A 21090-nucleotide genomic window follows, 5' to 3' on the forward strand; every position below is an offset into this window, starting at 1 on the left:
AGACAAGTGGAAACAAGCTTTAGGGAGTCAAGAGGTGAGTTACTCACTGCAGATTTCCCAGCCTTTGACCTGCTCTTGTAATTCAGTGTCTGGTCAAGGATAACCCATTGGATGTTGATGCTGGAGGATTCAACGATGGTAATACAATTTACTGTTAAGGGGAGATGGTTAGATTCTCTCTTGTTGGAGATGGTAATTGCCTGCGTGGTACAAATGTTACTTGTTATTTATTTATCTGCCCAAGACTGCATATTGTCCAGGTCTTGCTGCATATGGACATGAACTGCTTTGGTATCTGAGGAGTTGTGAATGGTGATGAACATTGTGAAATCATCAGCAAGCATCCCCATTTCCGATCTTATGATGGAGGGAAGGTCATTGAGGAACTACTGCAGTGATGTCCCAGGACTGAGATGATTGACCTCCAAAACCTTTGTGCTAGGCATGACTCCACCCAGCAAAAAAATTTCCCAATTCCCTTTGACTTCAATTTTGCTCCTTTGATCAAGATATAAAAAAAACATATACTCATATCTTCACATCACTACACAAAGACAGTTTTTACCAATTGGTCTAAATAAATCTGATCAAAATTCTTAGTCTCACCATACCTGCCTTGGGGAGACACTGCAAGTACACAGGAGGACACATTATCTTGTCCAGATCACAAGATGGAACAATTGTCACACCTCTGGATTACAGCACTGCACAAATAGAAGTGAGAGACAACACCCACATAAGCAAAACATTTACTCTTCTTAAGAGCGTGACTGAATCCAAAACAGCATCTACAGCAGAACAAAGTTCTAAACTATTATGTCGCTAGAAACTAAACCTTTCTGGCTATCTCCTTCATCCAATTACACACAAGCTTCTTGTTTGCGTTTATGAGATTTTAATTTTATTGAACTAAAATCTTTTATTGACTTCATTTCTGCTCATTTTCTTTTCAACCACTTATAATCAAAGCAAGATTCGGGAGCAGATCAGGTTGTCTTTATGTTTGTTAATACTTTCTACTGATCTTGCTCACCTTCCTATGAACTGCATTAATGCATTTTGGAAGGTCTAATACAGATAGGAAATATACAGTAAATGGCAGAACCCTTAAGAGTATTGATAGGCAAAGGGATCTGGGTGTACAGATACACAAGTCACTGAAAGTGGCAACGCAGGTAAGAGAAGGTAGTCAAGAAGGCAGACGGCATGCTTGCCTTCATCGGCCAGGGTATTGAGTTTAAAAATTGGCAAGTCATGTTGCAGCTTTATAGAACCTTTGTTAGGCCGCACTTGGAATATAGTGTTCAATTCTGGTCGCCACTACCAGAAGGATGTGGAGGCTTTGGAGAGGGTTCAGAAAAGATTTACCAGGATGTTGCCTGGTATGGAGGGCATTAGCTATGAAGAGAGGTTGGAGAAACTTGGTTTGTTCTCACTGAATCGACGGAGGTTGAGGGGTGACCTGATAGAAGTCTACAAGATTATTAGAGGCATGGACAGAGTGGATAATCAGAAGCTTTTTCCCCAGGGTGGAAGAGTCAATTACTAGGGGGCATAGGTTTAAGATGCGAGGGGCAAGGTTTAAAGGTGTACAAGGCAGATTTTTTACACAGAGAGTATTGGGTGCCTGGAACTCGTTGCCGGGGGAGGTAGTGGAAGCGGATACGCTAGTGACTTTTAAGGGGCGTCTTGACAAGTACACGAATGAGATGGGAATAGAGGGATATGGTCTCCGAAAGGGTTTTAGTTAAGTCGGGAAACGTGGTTGGTGCAGACTTGGAGGGCCGAAGGGCCTGTTCCTGTGCTGTAATTTTCTTTGTTCTTTGAACTACATTCAATTTCTCAATCTAGTGACCCAAATGACCTCCAGCCTCAAATCAGAGATCTGTTGTCCCACATAGTTTTCCTCATCTCTGCATTCTCGTAGGCTAAAATTTAGACTTATTGCACTTTCTCCAATTCTAACTCACTCTTATCTCCTTAATCACTCAGTTTTTCTACCCTTCTACTAATAGGCCCAAGCCTTACATCACTTAATTTCTGTCATTTTTAAGCTTTGTGAATCATGGCTTTTATCCAGGCTTTTCAATTTTAAAAATCCTTTTCATTCTAGTTTAAAGGACACAGATGTCGGTAATACAGTGTACATGTTGTATTTTATTTTGCAAGGATCAGAATCATGAACTTTCAATGCCAAATTGCTGCTTAAAATGTTGGGCTGTCAAAACAAATAATTGTTTATCTGTATTTTTAAAAGGTCCTTATCTCCAAGTATCATTTAAGATGCAATTGTCATATGTAAAACATATTAGATATTGAAAAAAAAAGAAATTACATCAAAGGCATTTAAGTGTACATTTCATATTGGCACAAAGTAAAGCAGCAACTTTAAAAAAATCAAAAATTAAGACATAATTGTAAGGGAAACATTTTATCAACATCTACTAACAGATATATTAAAAGCCTAAAAGTACCACTGCACCTGTCTAAGAACAGTAAAAGGGACTGCTTAGTCCATGGGACATTCTAAAAGATTTTGTAGCACCATTAAGCTTTTGTGCCAACCACTAAACTTAACAGTTGACAGGACTGTAAAGCTCTCGGGGTAGGAATTCAGTTCAGTGCAATGCTTTATATTCCACTCTTATATTATTCTCAGATCTTAATGTCATTGCAACATTAATAGTCAATATGGCTTTTACAGTCAAAGCTGACAATGGCCTGTATTCAAAAGCAAGCTGTGCAGAATATGCATGGAATGGAATCTCCGTTTCCCTCAGCTGTAGCATATATTTCTATCATAATTCTAGACATATAATGCACAGCAAGGATATCAGGCCAGTTTTCCAAAGTATAACAGGGCATGTTATACGCAAAAATTGCTCCAAGGTCCATCACCAAAATTTCACATTTTATGCACACCTGGATTGTGCACCCATTTTCCAATGTAGCATCATCATAAGCAAAACAAATTTCTAGTATCTGAATGGTATGCTGAGTAGGTGACTCCCAGTCCTGTTATTGGCCATTTGGTAAAGGGTTAATCAATTAACTGTCTTTTGGGATTGGTTCTGGTGGTTGTGGCTTCTTTTGGCTAACCAACCGCATCTTTTCTCGAATATGTTCTGCTGTTGAGGCCATGTCACTTGGACTTCCAAAGTACTGTTCAGTTCTGGAAAATAAATATTGATAATACACTTAAATGCGGAAAAACAGAATTACTGAAAAAATATAGCAAAGACTGAAAATAAATGTGATGAAGTTTTGTGGGGCATTGTGAGTGATTGTTACTAATTTTATCCAGGATGATTTCAAATGTGTATGAATTTCCCCACCCCCACCACAACAATGTCATTTCAAATGAATGTGGAAGAATGTTGCAGCTTAATCCACCCTCTACCAATTCTTCAGTTCTTGCTCAAGAATGCATCATTTACCTCTCCAAACCGCCTGTAAGAGAAAGTCCGTGGGGGCACAAAGTGTAAACATGCATTTTTAACTTTATAGTGCTACAGCTTGTATAAAGGAGGCATAACCAACATTACAAAGAAAGCACTTTAGGCATTTAGCTTAATTGTTCTGGATCTTATCCAATTTAGGTGACAACTGTCTGTGTGGAGTTTACACATTCTCCTTGTGTCTGCATGGGTTTTCTCCGGGTGCTCCGGTTTCCTCCCACAGTCCAAAGATGTGCGGGTTAGGTTGATTGGTCATGCTAAAAAATTGCCCCTTAGTGTCCTGAGATGCGTAGGTTAGAGGGACTAGTGAGTAAAATATGTAGGGATATGGGGGTAGGGCCTGGGTGGGATTGTGGTCGGTGCAGACTCGATGGGCCAAATGGCCTCTTTCTATACTGTAGGGTTTCTATGATTCTATGAACTGATTCTTCAGGCAGATGGGTATATATTGCCACAGCAAACATTATTTTTGTATAGTTTTAGCGATTCATATAGAAAATGCTGACTTAATGAGTTATCAGATTACGACCATTATGAGCATTTATAAAATTAAGGTTGGTTTACATAACATATTGATCACAATAGAATGCACAACCTAAAAAATCTGATAAACTCTGTGCTCACAGTGAAGAATGCCAATGCTGAAACCTAGAACTCTTTATTTTATGAGTCTGTTACCTAGTCTCAGCATCAAGTACCCCCAAGTACAGGTATTGCAGGATAATGGCTCTCTATGAAAGCCAAAAGCAGCGCTACACTGCACATGTGCAATCCACTCCTAGTCTGGACATGCGTAAAATTCCTGAGGCTGGTTAGGACTTGGAGTTCCTGGTCTCCCACTCTTTGATGAGGTAAGTCTGGCTTTGTAGCACAACTCATCAAAATTCTCATCCTGGTTTTCAAATCTCTCCAGGGTCTTGCTCCTCCCTACCCTTGTGATCCACAGCACCACAACTCTCCAAATAATCTTTAGTTCTGGCCTCTTCGGCATCCCCAATTGAAATCACTCTACCATCGGTAGCCATGCCCTCAGCTGCCTGGGCCCTCAATTTTGCAATTTTTCCCAAAGCCTCTCCATCTTTCTACGTTACTTTCTTCCTCTAATAAAACTTATCTCTTAAAACCCCTCTCTTTGACCAAGCTTTTGGTCATCTGCTGTAATGTCTACTTAGGTTGTTCAATGTTATGTTTTGTTTTTGTCCCTGTGAAGTGTCTTGGGTTGTTTTATAAAGATGCAATATAAATACAGATGGTTGTTGTTTTTATAGTTAACTTGGCTCCAAGCTAGGCCAAAGATCCACTGTCTCAAACAAGTTCCCCATCATGTACACTTTAAACTCAAATAACATTCCACAGTTATATTCAAAACAGCTTTTTTCCACTTCCATAAAATTGTCCACATGTGCCCCAACAGCAAAACACTTAATCATGCTTTTGTCACACATTTCCTAATCCTCTCCGAACATCCGTAAACTCTTGTTGAAATTCAGCTTTTCCACACGGATCGCATCCCATCTTCAACCTTATTCATGATGTGGAGATGCTGGCGTTGGACTGGGGTAAACACAGTAAGAAGTCTCATAACACCAGGTTAAAGTCCAACAGGTTTATTTGGTAGCAAAAGCCACTAACTTTCGGAGCGCTGCTCCTTCATCAGGTGAATGGGATTTCAGTTCACAAACAGGGCATATAAAGACACAAACTCAATTTACAAAATAATGGTTGGAATGCGAGTCTTTGCAGGTAATCAAGTCTTAAAGGTACAGACAATGTGAGTGGAGAGAGGGTTAAGCACAGGGTAAAGAGATGTGCATTGTTTTCAGCCAGGACAGTTAGTGAGATTTTGCAAGCCCAGACAAGTCGTGGGGATTACAGATAGTGTGACATGAACCCAATATCCCGGTTAAGGCCATCCTCATATGTGTGGAACTTGGCTGTCAGTCTCTGCTCGGCGACTCTGCATTGTTGTGCGTCGTGAAGGCCGCCTTGCAGAACGCTTACCAGAAGATCAGAGGCCGAATGCCCGTGATTGCTGAAGTGTTCCCCAACAGGAAGAGAACACTCTTGCCTGGTGATTGTCGAGCGGTGTTCATTCATCCGTTGTCATAGTGTCTGTATGGTCTCCCCAATGTACCATGCCTCTGGACATCCCTTCCTGCAGCGTATCAGGTAGACAACGTTGGGTGAGTTGCAAGAGTATGTATCGTGTACCTGTTGGATGGTGTTCTCACGTGAGATGATGGCGTCCGTGTTGATGATCCGGCACGTCTTACAGAGGTTGCTGTGGCAGGGTTGTGTAGTGTCATGGTCACTGTTCTCCTGAAGGCTGGGTAATTTGCTGCGGACAATGGTCTGTTTGAGGTTGTGTGGTTGTTTGAAGGCAAGAAGTGGGGATGTGGAGATGACCTTGGCGAGATGTTCGTCTTCATCAATGACATGTTGAAGGCTCCGGAGAAGACATCGTAGCTTCTCCGCTCCAGGGAAGTATTGGATGACGAAGGGTACTCTGTCCGCCGTGTCCTGTGTTTGTCTTCTGAGGAGCTCGGTGCGGTTTTTCACTGTGGCAGGTCGGAACCGTCAATCGATGAATCGAGCGCCATATCCTGTTCTTATGAGGGCATCTTTCAGCGGCTGGAGGTGTCTGTTGCGATCCTCCTCATCTGAGCAGATCCTGTGTATATGAAGGGCTTGTTCGTAGGGGATGGCTTCTTTAAAGTGTTTAGGGTGGAAGCTGGAGAAGTGGAGCATCGTGAGGTTATCCGTGGGCTTGCGGTATAGTGAGGTGCTGAGGTGACCGTCCTTGATGGAGATGCGTGTGTCCAAGAATGCAACCGATTCCGGAGAGTGGTCCATGGTGAGTCTGATGGTGGGATGGAACTTGTTGATGTCATCATATAGTTGTTTCAGTGATTGTTCACCATGAGTCCAAAGGAAGAAAATGCCATCGATGTTTCTAGTGTATAGCATCGGTTGAAGGTCCTGTGCAGTGAAGAGGTCTTGTTCGAACCTGTGCATGAAGATGTTGGCATATTGTAGTGCGAATCTGGTCCCCATGGCTGTTCCGTGTGTCTGGATGAAGAACTGGTTGTTGAAGGTGAAGACATTGTGGTCCAGGATGAAGCAGATGAGTTGTAAAATTGCATCTGGAGATTGGCAGTTGTCGGCGTTGAGTACTGAAGCAGTTGCAGCAATGCCATCGTCGTGGGGGATGCTGGTGTCAAGTTCCATTGTAACGAAGAGTGCTCCTGGTTCACATGTGTGCCGAGTTTCTGTAGGAAGTCCGTAGTGTCACGACAAAAGCTGGGGGTTCTTTGTACAATGGGTTTCAGGATGCCCTCGACGTAGCTGGAGAGGTTCCCGCACAGGGTCCCATCGCCCGATACGATAGGTCGGCCGGGTGTGTTTGCCTTGTGTATCTTCGGGTAGCAGTAGAGATCTCCAACGCGGGGAGTACGTGAGATGAGAGCACGGAGGGTGCTCTGAAGGTCCGGATCAAATGTCTTGATCAGTCTGTTGGGTTGACGGGTGTGTTCTTTGGTCGGATCTGCGGGTAACTGTCTGCAGTGTTCCTCGTTGTCGGTACACTTCTTTGCAGTAATCCGTTCTGTTCAGTATGACAATGGCCCCTCCTTTGCTGGTTTGATGACAATGTTGTGGTTGGTCTTGAGCACGCGGATGGCGTTGCATTGTGCTTGGATGATGTTCGGGGCTGTCTCGAGAGTGCGGCTGATGAATCTGGCATTGATGCACCTCCTGACGGCTTGGACATACATGTCAAGCCAAGGGCAGCGGCCTTCCGGAGGAGTCCAATTCGACTCTTTCCTCTTTGGTTGCTGCACCGCGGATCTCTCTGTCGGCTGTTCCAGTTCATTGGCTGTCTCATTGTGTTCGTTGTTGGCCTCTTGGGGTTTGTGAAAGAACTCCCACAGCCTCATTCGCCTGATGAGCCCTCGGCTGCGAACAATTTCTGCCCCACCACCAAAATAGACCCCATCAGTCTCGCAGCAGACACAGAGGAATTCATCAGGCGAATGAGGCTGCGGGAGTTCTTTCACAAACCCCAAAAGGCCAACAACGAACTCAATGAGACAGCCAATGAACCGGAACAGCCGACAGAGAGATCCGCGGTGCAGCAACCAAAGAGGAAAGAGTCGAATTGGACTCCTCCGGAAGGCTGTTGCCCTCGACTTGACATGTATGCCCAAGCCATCAGGAGGTGCATCAATGCCAGATTCATCAGCCGCATTCACAAGACAGCCCCGAACATCATCCAATCACAACGCAACGCCATCCGCGCGCTCAAGACCAACCACAACATTGTCATCAAACCAGCAGACAAGGGAGGGACCATCGTCATACTGAACAGAATGGATTACTGCAAAGAAGTGTACCGACAACTGAACAATGAGGAACACTACAGACAGTTACCCACAGATCCGACCAAAGAACACACTCGTCAACTCAACAGACCGATCAAAACATTTGATCCGGACCTTCAGAGCACCCTCCATGCTCTCATCCCACGTACTCCCCGCGTTGGAGATCTCTACTGCCTCCCGAAGATACACAAGGCAAACACACCTGGCTGTCCCATCGTATCGGGCAATGGAACCCTGTGCGAGAACCTCTCTGGCTACATCAAGGGCATCCTGAAACCCATTGTACAAAGAACCCCCAGCTTTTGTCGCGACACTACAGACTTCCTACAGAAACTCGGCACACATGGAACAGTTGAACCAAGAGCACTCCACGCCCCACGGATGTCTCGGCACTCTACACCAGCATCCCCCACGACGATGGCATTGCTGCAACTGCTTCAGTATTCAATGCCGACAACTGCCAATCTCCAGATGTAATTTTACAACTCATCCGCTTCATCCCGGACCACAATGTCTTCACCTTCAACAACCAGTTCTTCATCAAGACGCACGGAACAGCCACAGGGACCAAATTTGACCCTCAATATTCCAACATCGTCATGCACAGGTTCGAATAAGACCTCTTCACCGCACAGGACCTTCAACCGATGTTATACACTCGATACATCGATGACATTTTCTTCCTTTGGACTCATGGTGAACAATCACTGAAACAACTATATGATGACATCAACAAGTTCCACCCCACCATCAGACTCACCACTGACTACTCTCCGGAATCGGCTGCATTCTTGGACACACGCATCTCTATCAAGGATGGTCACCTTAGCACTTCACTGTACCGCAAGTCCACGGATAACCTCACGATGCTCCACTTCCCCAGCTTCCACCCTAAACACGTTAAAGAAGCCATCTCCTACGGGGGACAAACCCTCCGTATACACAGGATCTGCTCAGATGAGGAGGATCGCAACAGACACCTCCAGCCGCTGAAAGATGCCCTCATAAGAACAGGATATGGCGCTCGATTCATTGATCAACAGTTCCGACGCGCCACAGCGCAAAACCGCACCGAGCTCCTCAGAAGACAAACACGGGACATGGCGGACAGAGTACCCTTCGTCATCCAATACTTCCCCGGAGCGGAGAGCTACGACGTCTTCTCCGGAGCCTTCAACATGTCATTGATGAAGACAAACATCTCGCCAAGGCCATCTCCACACCCCCATCTTTTGCCTTCAAACAACCGCAGCAAATTACCCAGCCTTCAGGAGACTACACATCCCTGCCACAGCAACCTCTGCAAGACGTGCCGGATCATCGACACGGATGCCATCATCTCACGTGAGAACACCATCCAACAGGTACACGATACATACTCTTGCAACTCGGCCAACGTTGTCTACCTGATACACTGCAGGAAAGGATGTCCAGGGGCATGGTACATTGGGGAGACCATGCAGACGCTATGACAACAGATGAATGAACACCGCTGGACAATCACCAGGCAAGAGTGTTCTCTTCCTGTTGGGGAACACTTCAGCGGTCACGGGCATTCGGCCTCTGATCTTCGGGTAAGCGTTCTCCAAGGCAGCCTTCACGACACACGACAACGCAGAGTCGCCGAGCAGAGACTGATAGCCAAGTTCCACACACATGAAGACGGCCTTAACCGGGATCTTGGGTTCATGTCACAATATCTGTAACCCCCACGACTTGTCTGGGCTTGCAAAATCTCACTAACTGTCCTGGCTGGAGACAATACACATGTCTTTAACCTGTGCTTCACCCTCTCTCCACTCACATTGTCTGTACCTTTAAGACTTGATTACCTGTAAAGACTCGCATTCCAATCATTATTTTGTAAATTGAGTTTGTGTCTTTATATGCCCTGTTTGTGAACTGAAATTCCACTTGCCTGATGAAGGAGCAGCGCTCCGATAGCTAGTGGCTTTTGCTACCAAATAAACCTGTTAGACTTTAACCTGGTGTTGTGAGACTTCTTACAACCATATTCACTCATCAACCCTGCCCTTGATGAAGTACATTTGTTTCCGGACCCTGACTACACTGAATTAAAAATCCTCTTCTTCAAATTGCTCCATGGCTTTGCACACCTTATTTCTGCAATGTGCTTTATATCCTCGCCTTCACTCTAAAGTACCTCAATTCTGGCCTTTTACTCATTCCTTCCTGTTAACATTGGTGGCAGAGCCTTCAACTGTCTTGGCTTTCCTCTCTGGAATTCTCTGCTGAAACCTTTCTCCTTTACGATTTTTAACAAAACTGTCAGTCACTTCGGCTAATTCTCCAATTATTATATAGCATTTATTCATTTATTCCATTAATCTCTCACCTCTTCCCTTTAAAAAGCCTTGGAATGTTTTCTACATTAGAGACACCACCAGAATAACAACTGTGAAAAAGCTGATCATAAAGGTAAATATATTTTCTCAATAACATGAAGTGCATTAGATGACAATAACTGTCTCGTTTAGCTGTAAGGGGATACAGTGCACAAGTACATGTCAACAATGTAAAATCTTACCCATCAGGGTAAATCACAGGCACCGTTAGTCTGTCTAATAACGATTTGCCAGTGACTTCAACTTCATCAAATTTTTCTAGAAACTCCTTCCAGGCTTCAGTCTGCTCCTCCAATTGAGAGTTATCCTTCAGTATCTGAAGAAAAAATGCTTATAAGTTATGAAAGGAAAAGGCAATTGTATAACCATGTTCTGAATAAAATTCCAGTCAATTCTAAATAATAAGTACACATACGTGGTTAGGATGTCTGTGTCAAAATATTAGATTTTAGGTATTAAGTTGCCCACGAATGTAATTTTGAGGTCTATATTTAGCTAAAAATACAAATTACAAAAGGTCTGCAATATTATTTTACTATGGGATTTACTTCACTTTCATCTGCTTGTTAAAATAAGAGCATGAAGAAAACTAGGGGCTTTAAAATTAAGCATATTTATCACAGGTATATAAATGGAAACAGTCATATCACTACATGATTTTTTAAAAGCAAATCAAAACTGAGTGAAGATCATTTTAATTGCTAACACTGTAAAAATTGATAAAAATTAAGCAGTGATATGAAAGCTCCCTTGATATAAAGGCATAATTTTATTTAAGCCATTGCAATTCATCAAGAAATATAAATATTTTGGGTAATATTTTAACCTCAGAAACAAACTTGTTTTAGCATTAGGTATGAACTTTGACAAATTGCAGCTAAGTTTTGTGAGCAATTAATTGTAAAAAAAATTCTAGTTGCACAGTTTTTTGTGTGCTCACTTAATTTGAAAGAGTGGATGTGCTATAAGGGTGTGAGTGGGACTGGTTGTTTTAGATACTAATTAGAAGCATACTTCTCTTTGCACTGTTTTAGTGAATATACAATGGAGACTGGAAATCAATGCACAGACCTTGAGGGCTTTAATAGATATGTTCCATTTTCGCACAAATTTAATGCAGTGAACTTACCACGCTACAACATTATTGTGCATCATTTTCTACAAAGTGGTTGAATCCAGTGGAACTGAAACTGGAACTAGGATTATTTGACAACAAGCTTAGAAAACTGTTGGTAGACATTTACTCAGAAGCTAACGCTTCCAATTCCTAGTAGTTCCTATTATATCAAAGTTCCTCTTTCACACAAGAAAACATTCGGATTAAGTGTTTTTACAATGGCTGAGTAAACAATCGTTGTCTGTGAAACGCTACTGACTAACACATGTCAGGAAAATTCCTGTTACAAATTCAAATCTGAGCGGTGTTAACCTTGATGACAGTCTGACACTGCAACTGATCTCAGTCCTTCAGGTCAGGAGGAAAATAAAATCACCCATGCTTCCCATTCCTGATTGGCACCCAATGCTAAAAATTAAATGAAACACAACCTTTTCAGCAGTTAAGTTGAATGTGTAAGCCAAACTCAGTCTGTGAATCCTTTCTTCCGACGTCACTGTAAACTGTTTCCAGACTCTGTTCAGTCTTGGTAGTGTCTCCCCTGAAGACCTTGTGGTACATCGTAGAGATTGGCACAGCACTACTGTGGCCTGCAGCAACTGTCTTCCATAATCGTAGGTACTCTAGACACACAGCATTATTGGATGGGATAAATAAAACAGGCTGTTACTTGGATCACTTTTGCATTCTATTCATAGCAATTTATTTTACTTAAGTTCAAATTAAAAATATTCAAAACTAGACTTAAGGAATTTTTGAGTAGTGACACTTTATCTTTCAAATATTTTGCTTTATCTCAACAGACACATTGATTAAACAATGCAGGATACTTGGAAGTAATTTGCTCACCTAGCTTCATAGAATAATTCAAATGTGCTAAACTATGAAGAAGCATCAATGTTCTGCTCCCTAAAATTCATGTACAGTGTGCCACCATTCACAAATGTTTAGTCAGGTTGGGAGTTATAACAGGAATGATAAATAGGCAGGTTAGGTTAAAATTAAACCCAAGCGTGGAACAGATATAACAATTAGTAAACAATCAATAAGTTCAGAATGCTACTTTCAAGTACAAATCTACCTGAATTTGCAGATGGGACTGGGATTAACAGTCTGCTGAGAGACAACACTTCCAACAATGAGCACTTCCTCAATACAGCACTAAAGTCTTGACCAATGTTCTGTCAAAATTTTGCCGTTATGAAATATGCATTTCTATTAATGTTTTTGGATAAAAACACAAATGCCACACATGTGGCATTTAGTCTGACATCCTTGGGTGTCATCCTTTCAACAGAACTGCACATTTTCCATTCCCTGCTTTCTACAAGGAATTCTCCTAAATTTGCATCTTTTCACTGGTTTTTCAGACCTTTCAGCACCTTCTGATGTCAAAACAAATTCAGATTCTGGATGCCTATTTTCCTCTGGCGTCCCAAATACTCCTCTAAATGAACATTTTCTCCCATCTAGTCTGCATTTGCTACTCACATTATGGGTTTCTATATGTGGGAGGATAACTCCTGCTTGGGTGATGGCTTTGATGAACTCTTACATTTTGTTCAAAAATATAACCTGATTCTCTATGATTAGCCACTTCAAATCACACTCCCATTCCCATTTCTGTTCTAATACTTTCATGCTGATCCAAATTAAACTCAACATAAAATTTGGGAACTGTACCAGCCTTGGCTCAGCAGAAGTATTCTCACTGCTCAGCCCAAAGTGTAGGAAGAGGTTTCCTTACTGGATTTCAGCTCATAATTTAGGTTGAAATCAATGTTTCCCTTGCTGCTCACATGTGCGGGCCACACAACAGCCTGGAAGATAACATGAAGGTTTTGCTCCAGATTAAATGCCACATATGTGTGGCCACCCAAAAGAAATTAATGACAATGCACATTGTCAAAATTTTGCCATTACAAATGGTCAGTTTTTTTTCAAAGAACATCGGTTGAGACTTTAGTGCTGCATTGAGGAAATGCTCATTGTTGAAGGTGTTGTCTCAGTAGACTGTTAATCCCGGTCCCATCTGCAAGTTCGGGTAGATTCGTACTTGAAAGTAGCATTTTGAACTTCTCGATTTTGAAGCTTTATTTTTGTTCCTTCCCATATATTTGCTGAGCTACTTCCACACCCGTTTTTCTTTAATGTCTTTTCTCTGCCTGATGAGGTGATGTTCACAATTTTTAAAAGGTAAAACTTTCACATTATTAAATTGTTAGTTTCCCTCTGCAGCAATACTTAGGATATCCAACTCTCAGCTTTTCAGTTCTCAGTGTTGATATTCGACCGTTGACCTCTTCACTAAATACTTTCTAGTTTCCAGTTGTGATGAAGGAGCGACATCCAAACCTTTAACATTTTCCTTTAACAACTACTGATTTTTCAGCATTTTCTGTTTTATATTCATTACAATTACGATGATTGGGAAACATTTCCTTCCTGCAGCCAAAGCAGAAGTGTGATTTAAGTGATAACTCAGCAAAATTCCCAAGAAACTTCAAGCAAATGTTGAAGAAATATCACTCAACAAGTGTTTTCAGACATCATGAGGAAGACAAAACATTAAGACCAAGGTTTATAGAATGTAACAATGGGCAGTAAAAAGGGGCAAATATCTCTGTAACCCTGGCTATGTTATATCACTTATACCCATGGGTTAAACAATGCAACAAGAAAATGTATTGTAGAAATGGCACTTCACTGAATATAGTGACACTGCCCCCTAAAGTAGGCAAATAGAAACAACTTTTCATGATGTTGTCAGAATAATGCGGAAAGAATTCATTGTAATATATAGTAAAGATGGAATTTGTTTGACGAACACAGTGCACAACTATGTATTGCAAGATTATTCTTGGTATACAATTTGTAGACAAGACAATTATGCAGCAGAATACATGAAATATGGACAAAACAATATTCCACTCTTTTAGTAGATTGACTTGACTAAAATAAAAAATTCTTAGTAGTAGTAACAGTAACAAAGACTTAAATGTAGAAAACCATTCCAAGGTACTTCATGGACACACACGGAAAAATTCTAAGAAATTAGGAGGTGTGACCAAAAGCTTGCTCATAGAAGTTGGATTTAAGGAGAGAGTGGAGAAATGGTGGAGAGATGGTGAGGTTTAATGAGGGAATTGCAGAATGTGGAACCCAGGCATGAAAGGCATTCAGTGCATAACAAGCCAGAATCAGAAAAATGCAAGGGAAGAGCATTTCTCAAAACCCACCTCTTTGAACAATCATTTCAGTCAACCATTTTAATACCTCCTTCTTTAACTCGTTGTCCAACTTTTCCTTAAGTCTCCGTGAAGTGCCTTGGGAGATTTTTCACTGAAAACGGCACCATGTGAATGAAAGCTGTTTTTGTTGGCAGCAACAATTATTGAGTAGTTAATTATCTTAAATTCTCTCATAAACAACAAATCATTATTTGCTTCCTTTGTGAATATAATTTAGCTATAACATTAAGCGCATTGACATACCTGGGCAACATCAATAAATTTGCGGTGCTTTTCCAAGAGAACTTTGGCTTCCTGTGCATCATCTCCAAGTCTAATATGGGTTTTCAGAAGGGCATCCAATAATTCACTTAGCCATTCAACTGCCTTTTATAAATGAAGCAAAACAAATCCCTGTTATTACGTTGCACTGCTTTCCAAATTCCAGTTTGATATCCCACTAAGTTCATATATATAAACATTCCATCATTTTTATTTCCAGATTCTTACTTTAAACCAGTTCAATGATTTACCTGTGCTGCATCTTCTTCACATTTGAAAAGCTGCACCATCTGAAGCATTTTCAACCTCCGCACATCCACCATATCTTCACATCTGCAAAGCCCGTAAGCACAGAAAGAAAAGGTTATAGTTGTTGATCATTTAATAAGTACTCTGTCTCAGTTTTAAGTTCAATCAATAAACTCCAATTTATTCTTTTTGGAAATTTATCATAAACCTGTAAAACAAATCCATTTTAAAACATATAATCCATTAAATAAACAGGTGTTTCCTATGGTTCGCACAACAAATATTGTGAGAATTTAAATCACTTAAAAAATTAATAACTTGAACTTAACAAGGTGACATTGTTATAGCCAATCTTAAATTAACAATTCTTGCAACCTGCTCACAGTAGTCAACCTGGTATCCAAAGAATATAACTAATTCAGTAATTAATTGCAAAATACAAATACATTTTAGGAAACATCACTCCACCATTATTGAGTTAAAACTTGATATTAAAAAATTATATAATCATTAATATGTTTACACTAATCGCTGAGCAAAGATCTGTGCAGTTCAAAACTTCTTATTTGAATGATTAGTTCAGCAGTGCAATATGTCTACCAACTTCTCAAGTGATATCCTCCCTCCATTCTTCTTCAGCATCTGCACTGAGCAATTCCTCATCATGTATGGGAACAACTGTAGACCATTCAGTCCCTTGTTATGTCACTCAATCTAATCATGGTTGATCTGAATCTCTGCTTCATTTACGAGTCCTTGATTCAGATCTAATGATGCTCTTATCTAAAAAAATACACTCAGCCTTCTTTGGGAAGGAGAACTCCAAATTTCCATTGCTCATCCTCTGATTTCAATCTATATCTCAGTGCTTCTTACCCTTTCTCCACTGATTTCAATGCCTTTCGGTACTCCTTCCTGGATATGAAATCTCCTATGGTCACGAAACAGTAGGATGCTATTAAAATGAATATTTTTTTGCCACAAATAAAATCAAACTGCCATTTATTTTGTAAACCATGTCTGGGCAGCACCTAAGAGAAAGGAAGGAATAAGGAGCGGGGTGTTCTTTGCAATTGATGTAATTAGTAGTCAGAGTGTTGTGAGCCAGGAAGTAGTTTAGACACTGAAGAGGTGTGGAAGAAGCAGCAGCAAGAAAGATGGACAGGAAGCCATCTTCAGAAAAACAGCCCAGCTAGAGATGAAGTGCTAAAGGCAAGCCAGTTTGTGCAAAGTATCATTTTCTTTGCTGAACCGAAGACCATTCCTGGTGTGGTAATCACTGGTTAGATTTGACAATAGGTTTATGGTTGCTATTTGGGAAATGGGGTCTCAGCAGAGTTTATGTGCGGGGGAAACAAATGTTTTTGGGCTTTCAGTCTTTGAGGGACTAAGAGCTTAATTTGCTGAAATATAATTTTTTTTTTGCAGTGTTTTATTATCTTTCTTTCACTCTAATAAATACTTTGATTAACGAAAGAGAGGTCTGAGTTTTCACTTTTTCCACAAATGTTTGATGCCAATATCCAAAAAACCAATACACCATACAAAACCAGTTTTTCAGCTTGGAAGCTTCTCATGCATAAGATCAGTGGGGTTTCGTGACACTATCCATATTCATGTGGAGACATAGAAGCATAGAAATTAGGAGCAGGACTAGGCCATTTGACCTTTTGAGCCGGCTCTGCCATTCAATATATTCATGGTTGATCCTCTATCTCAATGCCATATTCCCACTTTCTCCCCATACCCCTTGATGCTATTAAAATCTTTAAAAAATCATTTTCTTGAATATATTCCATGAGTGGCCTCCACAGCCTTCCGTGGTAGAGAATTCCACAGGTTCACTTCCCTTTGAGTGAAGAAATTTTCCTCATAGCAGTCTGAGTTCGGATGTTTGGCGAGAAGAGAGTGTTCTTCCAGTAGGGTGTGTGTCAAGGCTGTAGCACGCGGGAGTGCTTGGCTTCTGGTGTTATTCAGGGCATACACGTCTACAGGAAGCATCTGAGGCTTGAGCAGCTTTGACTGAATCGACATATCAGGGAGGGAGGGAGTTATCTGGACGCATTGTTTCAGGAGGCAGTCACACCCCTTAGGATAGAATCTTCTGGTTTGGAAAGTGATCAGGGACAGGAGGGTGTGACTACAGCTGAGGCAGGTAAGGAGACCCAGAAGGCAGGAATGCAGGGAAGTTATGAGAAAGAATTCATAGTGTGTATTCTGGACAGTTTCCGAGAACAATTTATTGTAGAACCAACCAGGGATCAGGCTATTTTGGATCTGGTAATTTGAAATGAGGCAGGTTTAATAAACAATCTCAGAGTAAAAGAACCCCTCGGAAACAATTATCATAACATGATAGAATTCAGCATTCAGTTTGAGAATGAGAAAGTTGGGTCAGAAACAACTATGCTGCATTTAAATAATCATGGGATCAGATCTGAATAACTGAAGTTAACTTTCACCATCTGCTTTTGTCTTGAAAACAAGACCCTGATTTTACCGGCACGCCCGCCCTGACTTCGCTAGGTCTATTACATCATTTCCAGTGCATTCATTAATACAGCATAGCTCCTGTGAGCCAATAAGAATAAATACATAACATTTCCTCCCCTCTTAAATTGAATGTCCCCAAACAAGTTCAACATGAACAATAGTCAATAAGTCAGTCACTGTTAGTAAGTCAGACAGTCTGCAGGTCATCGCTCTCGGAATGGATGATCTGACATCTTCTTTTCACTGATGGGAACCTCGAGCGTCTTCGCCTTTGCACTGACACATTGGTGGTTGGTTTAACCAGAACTGACATAGGAACTAGAGGTTGTCTCTGCATCTGAACAGATGATGAGGTGTTGCTTTCCTTAATGGTGTCTGGTGGCGTAGGGGTTGTAGGAAGGTTCAAGTCAAGACTTTTTAAGTATGATCCTGAATTTTCACCAAGCTCCAGGTTTGGCGGATCTGTCCTTCCAGCCAATAATTGATCTGCATGTCTCCTCCAGGTAATGTAATCTTTGGTCTGGACAGCATAAGAGACAGGACTAGTGTGTGCAAGGACTATGGCAGGAACCCATTTCTCCCCTCTGGTAGTTCAGAGCCAAAATTTCTTGTCCTTGGTGGAAAATTCTGTGTTTCGCCTTACCTTCCTGCCATTCCACTTGTGCTTGTTGCTGCTGTTGCATAATCTTCTTCATTTTTGGAGGTTTCAAAAGATCAAATAAGGAACACAACTGCCTTTTTATCATGAACAAGGAAGGAGAGGTCTTGGTCGTGGAATGTGTGGCATTCAGGTAGATCAGTAGGAATTTATTAATGCGTTTGATAAGCGAACCTTGTTTATTAATTGCTTTGAAAGTGTGTTTCAGGATTTGGACAAAGTGTTCTGCTATTCCATTCGTAGCAGGGTGATAGGGTGCAGAATTAATGTGTTAAATAGGAAGTTCTCAAATTCCTGAGAGAAAAATTGCAGTCCGTTGTCACTTACCAGCTGTTCAAGAAATCCAAACGACTAAATACTTTTCCTAGCTTCTCAATCGTCTTCTCAGATGAAACAAATGTCATCACGACAATCTCTGGCCATTTGGTGTGAGCATCAACCATTAAGAACATATGTCCTTTGAAAGGTCCTGCAAAATCCACATACACATGTTGCCAAGCCTCATCAGGCCATTCCCATGGATGAAGTAGTGCTAAGGATGGCAGGTTTCTTACCTTTGCACAGGTACATATTCTAGCTTTTTCTTCAATCTTTGCATCAAGTCCAGGCCACCAGAAACAACTTCTTGTGATTTCCTTCACATGTACGACTCTGCAGTGGCCTTCATGTAGCTTCTTTAACACCCTGCTTCCACAATGGTGGTGGAATAATCATTCAGAGCCCCCAAAGAAGACATCCTGACTGTACTGACAGCTAGCTCCGTTCTCCTGGAGTAGTAGGGTTTCAGGTTAGGTGCTAGTTCTAAAGTTTTTCTTCGTAAAACCAAATCCATCACTTCTGAGGGACAGGATCTCTCCGAGTGTGTTTTCTCACTTGCCCAGAAATGATACGTGTGTTGTCTATTTGTTCAAAGTACCAAATATTCCCCTTCGAGCAGTCCGAAGAACTGCAAGGTAGGGGCAAGCTTGAAAGTCCATCCATGTTACAATGTACACTTGACCGTTGATATTTAATGAAGTACGTGCAGACAAGAGTCATGTCCATCTTTGCATTTGACTTGCTGCAAGTGACAAATTTTACTTGTGATCCAAAAATGGTAGTGAGTGGACAATGGTCTGTCACAATGCAAACTCTCTCCCATATAGGAACTGATGGAATTTCTTTACTTCAAAAACAATTCTTAATGCTTCCTGTTCAATCTGGGCATAGTTACTTTCAGCTTTGCTCAAGGTCTGAGAAGCAAAAGCAATGGGTCTTCCTTCACCCAATGGCATGATATAGGAGACCACCACTCCTACACCATAAGGGGATGCATCACAAGCTAACTGTAAGGGTAAATTAGGATCAAAGTGTGAGAGAGCTTCAGACTTAAGTAATGCTTCTTTGACTTACATGAGGACGTTACTGCATTTGGATTTCTCTCCTAAATCCCTCTCTCGTCACCTTCTTTTCCACCTTTAAAATCCTCTTTAAAACTCATTTCTTTTTAACCAAGATTTTGGTTACCTCCCTCACTCCTCAAAATATCCTTCTTAGTCTCATGTTCATTGTTAACATTCACTGCTAGGAAAGCAGTTTCTAGGTTAACAGCCCCCCAAAAGATGAGAGAGTTATTTTGAATATGAAACACTTTTCAGACATGATAACAGAAAATATATATCCAAATCTTTCAAAGATTCATGAAAATGTATTTTTCATGAGCTTTTAACACAAAATTGTGGGATTTGCTGTGTTGATTTGCAGGTAATCATTTATTTTTAACATCAAGTTAACACTTGGTTTTTGTAACTTTTTGGGCCAAACTGGCATTGCCAGTTCATATATTGCAGCTTTGTAATTATCATATACGCAAATGCTAGATTGTACCTTTGTTTTCGAAGCTGCATATCCTCCATAAGTCCTTGAATGTGTTCTATATTGTCTTTATTTTCAATGGAGACATCCTTTCCAAATGTCCACGGAGCCTGTGATGTCATCTGGTCTAAAAGACCTTGACCTTTCTCCTGTAAACTCTGCAAAGCACTATCTACAAAACAAGAGTGGTTTAAGAACAAGTTCCCTGCTATTACAGCAGTGCAAATAAATTAATTGGCAGGTCAAAAGGTATCTGCTCAGTAGCAGAATTGTCACCTCCAAGTGTAAATAATAGTGCAATCTGGGCACCATAACGAGTTGCTTATAAGACATCTGGCTTGATTTACCTTCCATTTACTTCAATGGAGAAGAACATTGGGAAGAATGTATAATGAGCAGCTGATCTGATTTTATACCATTCTCAAAAGTTAAAATAATTCCCAAAGAGCTATGCTGAAATTGGAATGGGATGTGGAATTGTAAATTTATTATTGCAAAGCACAAAGGTGATCAGCCAGTCTTGGGTTGCTGCAATTAATAAGATAAAAGCTGTTGTGTGCAGCTCCATCTAGTTCTCTGTATTCTAGTCACTACTCCACCTTACTTCAAGGCCAATTTCTCAGGCTAAAGCAGTCTGATCTCATCTGGCATCTTAGTTGATCCTAAATTAAGCTTCTAATCCCATATCTTTTCAACTTCCACTTCCATTGCCATAGCATCAACTACCAATGACCTCACCACATCTCAATCATACGTTGCTGTTGCTCAAATCTCATGCAACCTGTTGTAATTTTCAAACTCAATTATTCCAACGCTCTCCTGGACAGTCTCCAATCTTACAGTACATCCCAAACTCTATGACACACATCCTACCCCATACCTAGTCCAGCTCACTCATCACCCCTATCTGCACCACCCTGCAGTGCCCCCCAGGTTTCAACCTCTCAAATTAAAAGCTACCTTTGTGTTTAAATCCTGCTGTGGCCTGCTCCTTCTTTATTTCT

The 21090-nt window shown here is 41.2% G+C and overlaps 1 protein-coding gene across 3 annotated transcripts in view; it reads right to left on the reverse strand.

Annotated features, from left to right (window-relative positions):
- Nucleotides 1-2132: 2132 nt before the first annotated feature.
- sestd1 (SEC14 and spectrin domains 1) overlaps nucleotides 2133-21090 on the reverse strand; it is a 150618-nt gene continuing 131660 nt past the window's right edge. For 2 of the 3 annotated variants that reach the window (XM_078228493.1, XM_078228495.1), the window contains 6 exons: nucleotides 20099-20258; nucleotides 15084-15165; nucleotides 14815-14937; nucleotides 11752-11943; nucleotides 10386-10519; nucleotides 2139-3172 (listed from right to left, as the gene is read on the reverse strand). In XM_078228493.1, coding sequence (XP_078084619.1) covers nucleotides 3049-3172; nucleotides 10386-10519; nucleotides 11752-11943; nucleotides 14815-14937; nucleotides 15084-15165; nucleotides 20099-20258 — 815 coding nt within the window. In that variant the 3' untranslated portion in view covers nucleotides 2139-3048. Of the gene's footprint in view, nucleotides 3173-10385; nucleotides 10520-11751; nucleotides 11944-14814; nucleotides 14938-15083; nucleotides 15166-20098; nucleotides 20259-21090 lie in introns of all 3 variants that reach the window. The other variant, XM_078228494.1, reaches the window with a different exon arrangement.

This window comes from Mustelus asterias, chromosome 14, assembly GCF_964213995.1.
Source record: "Mustelus asterias chromosome 14, sMusAst1.hap1.1, whole genome shotgun sequence".
Taxonomy (NCBI): Eukaryota; Metazoa; Chordata; class Chondrichthyes; order Carcharhiniformes; family Triakidae; genus Mustelus; species Mustelus asterias.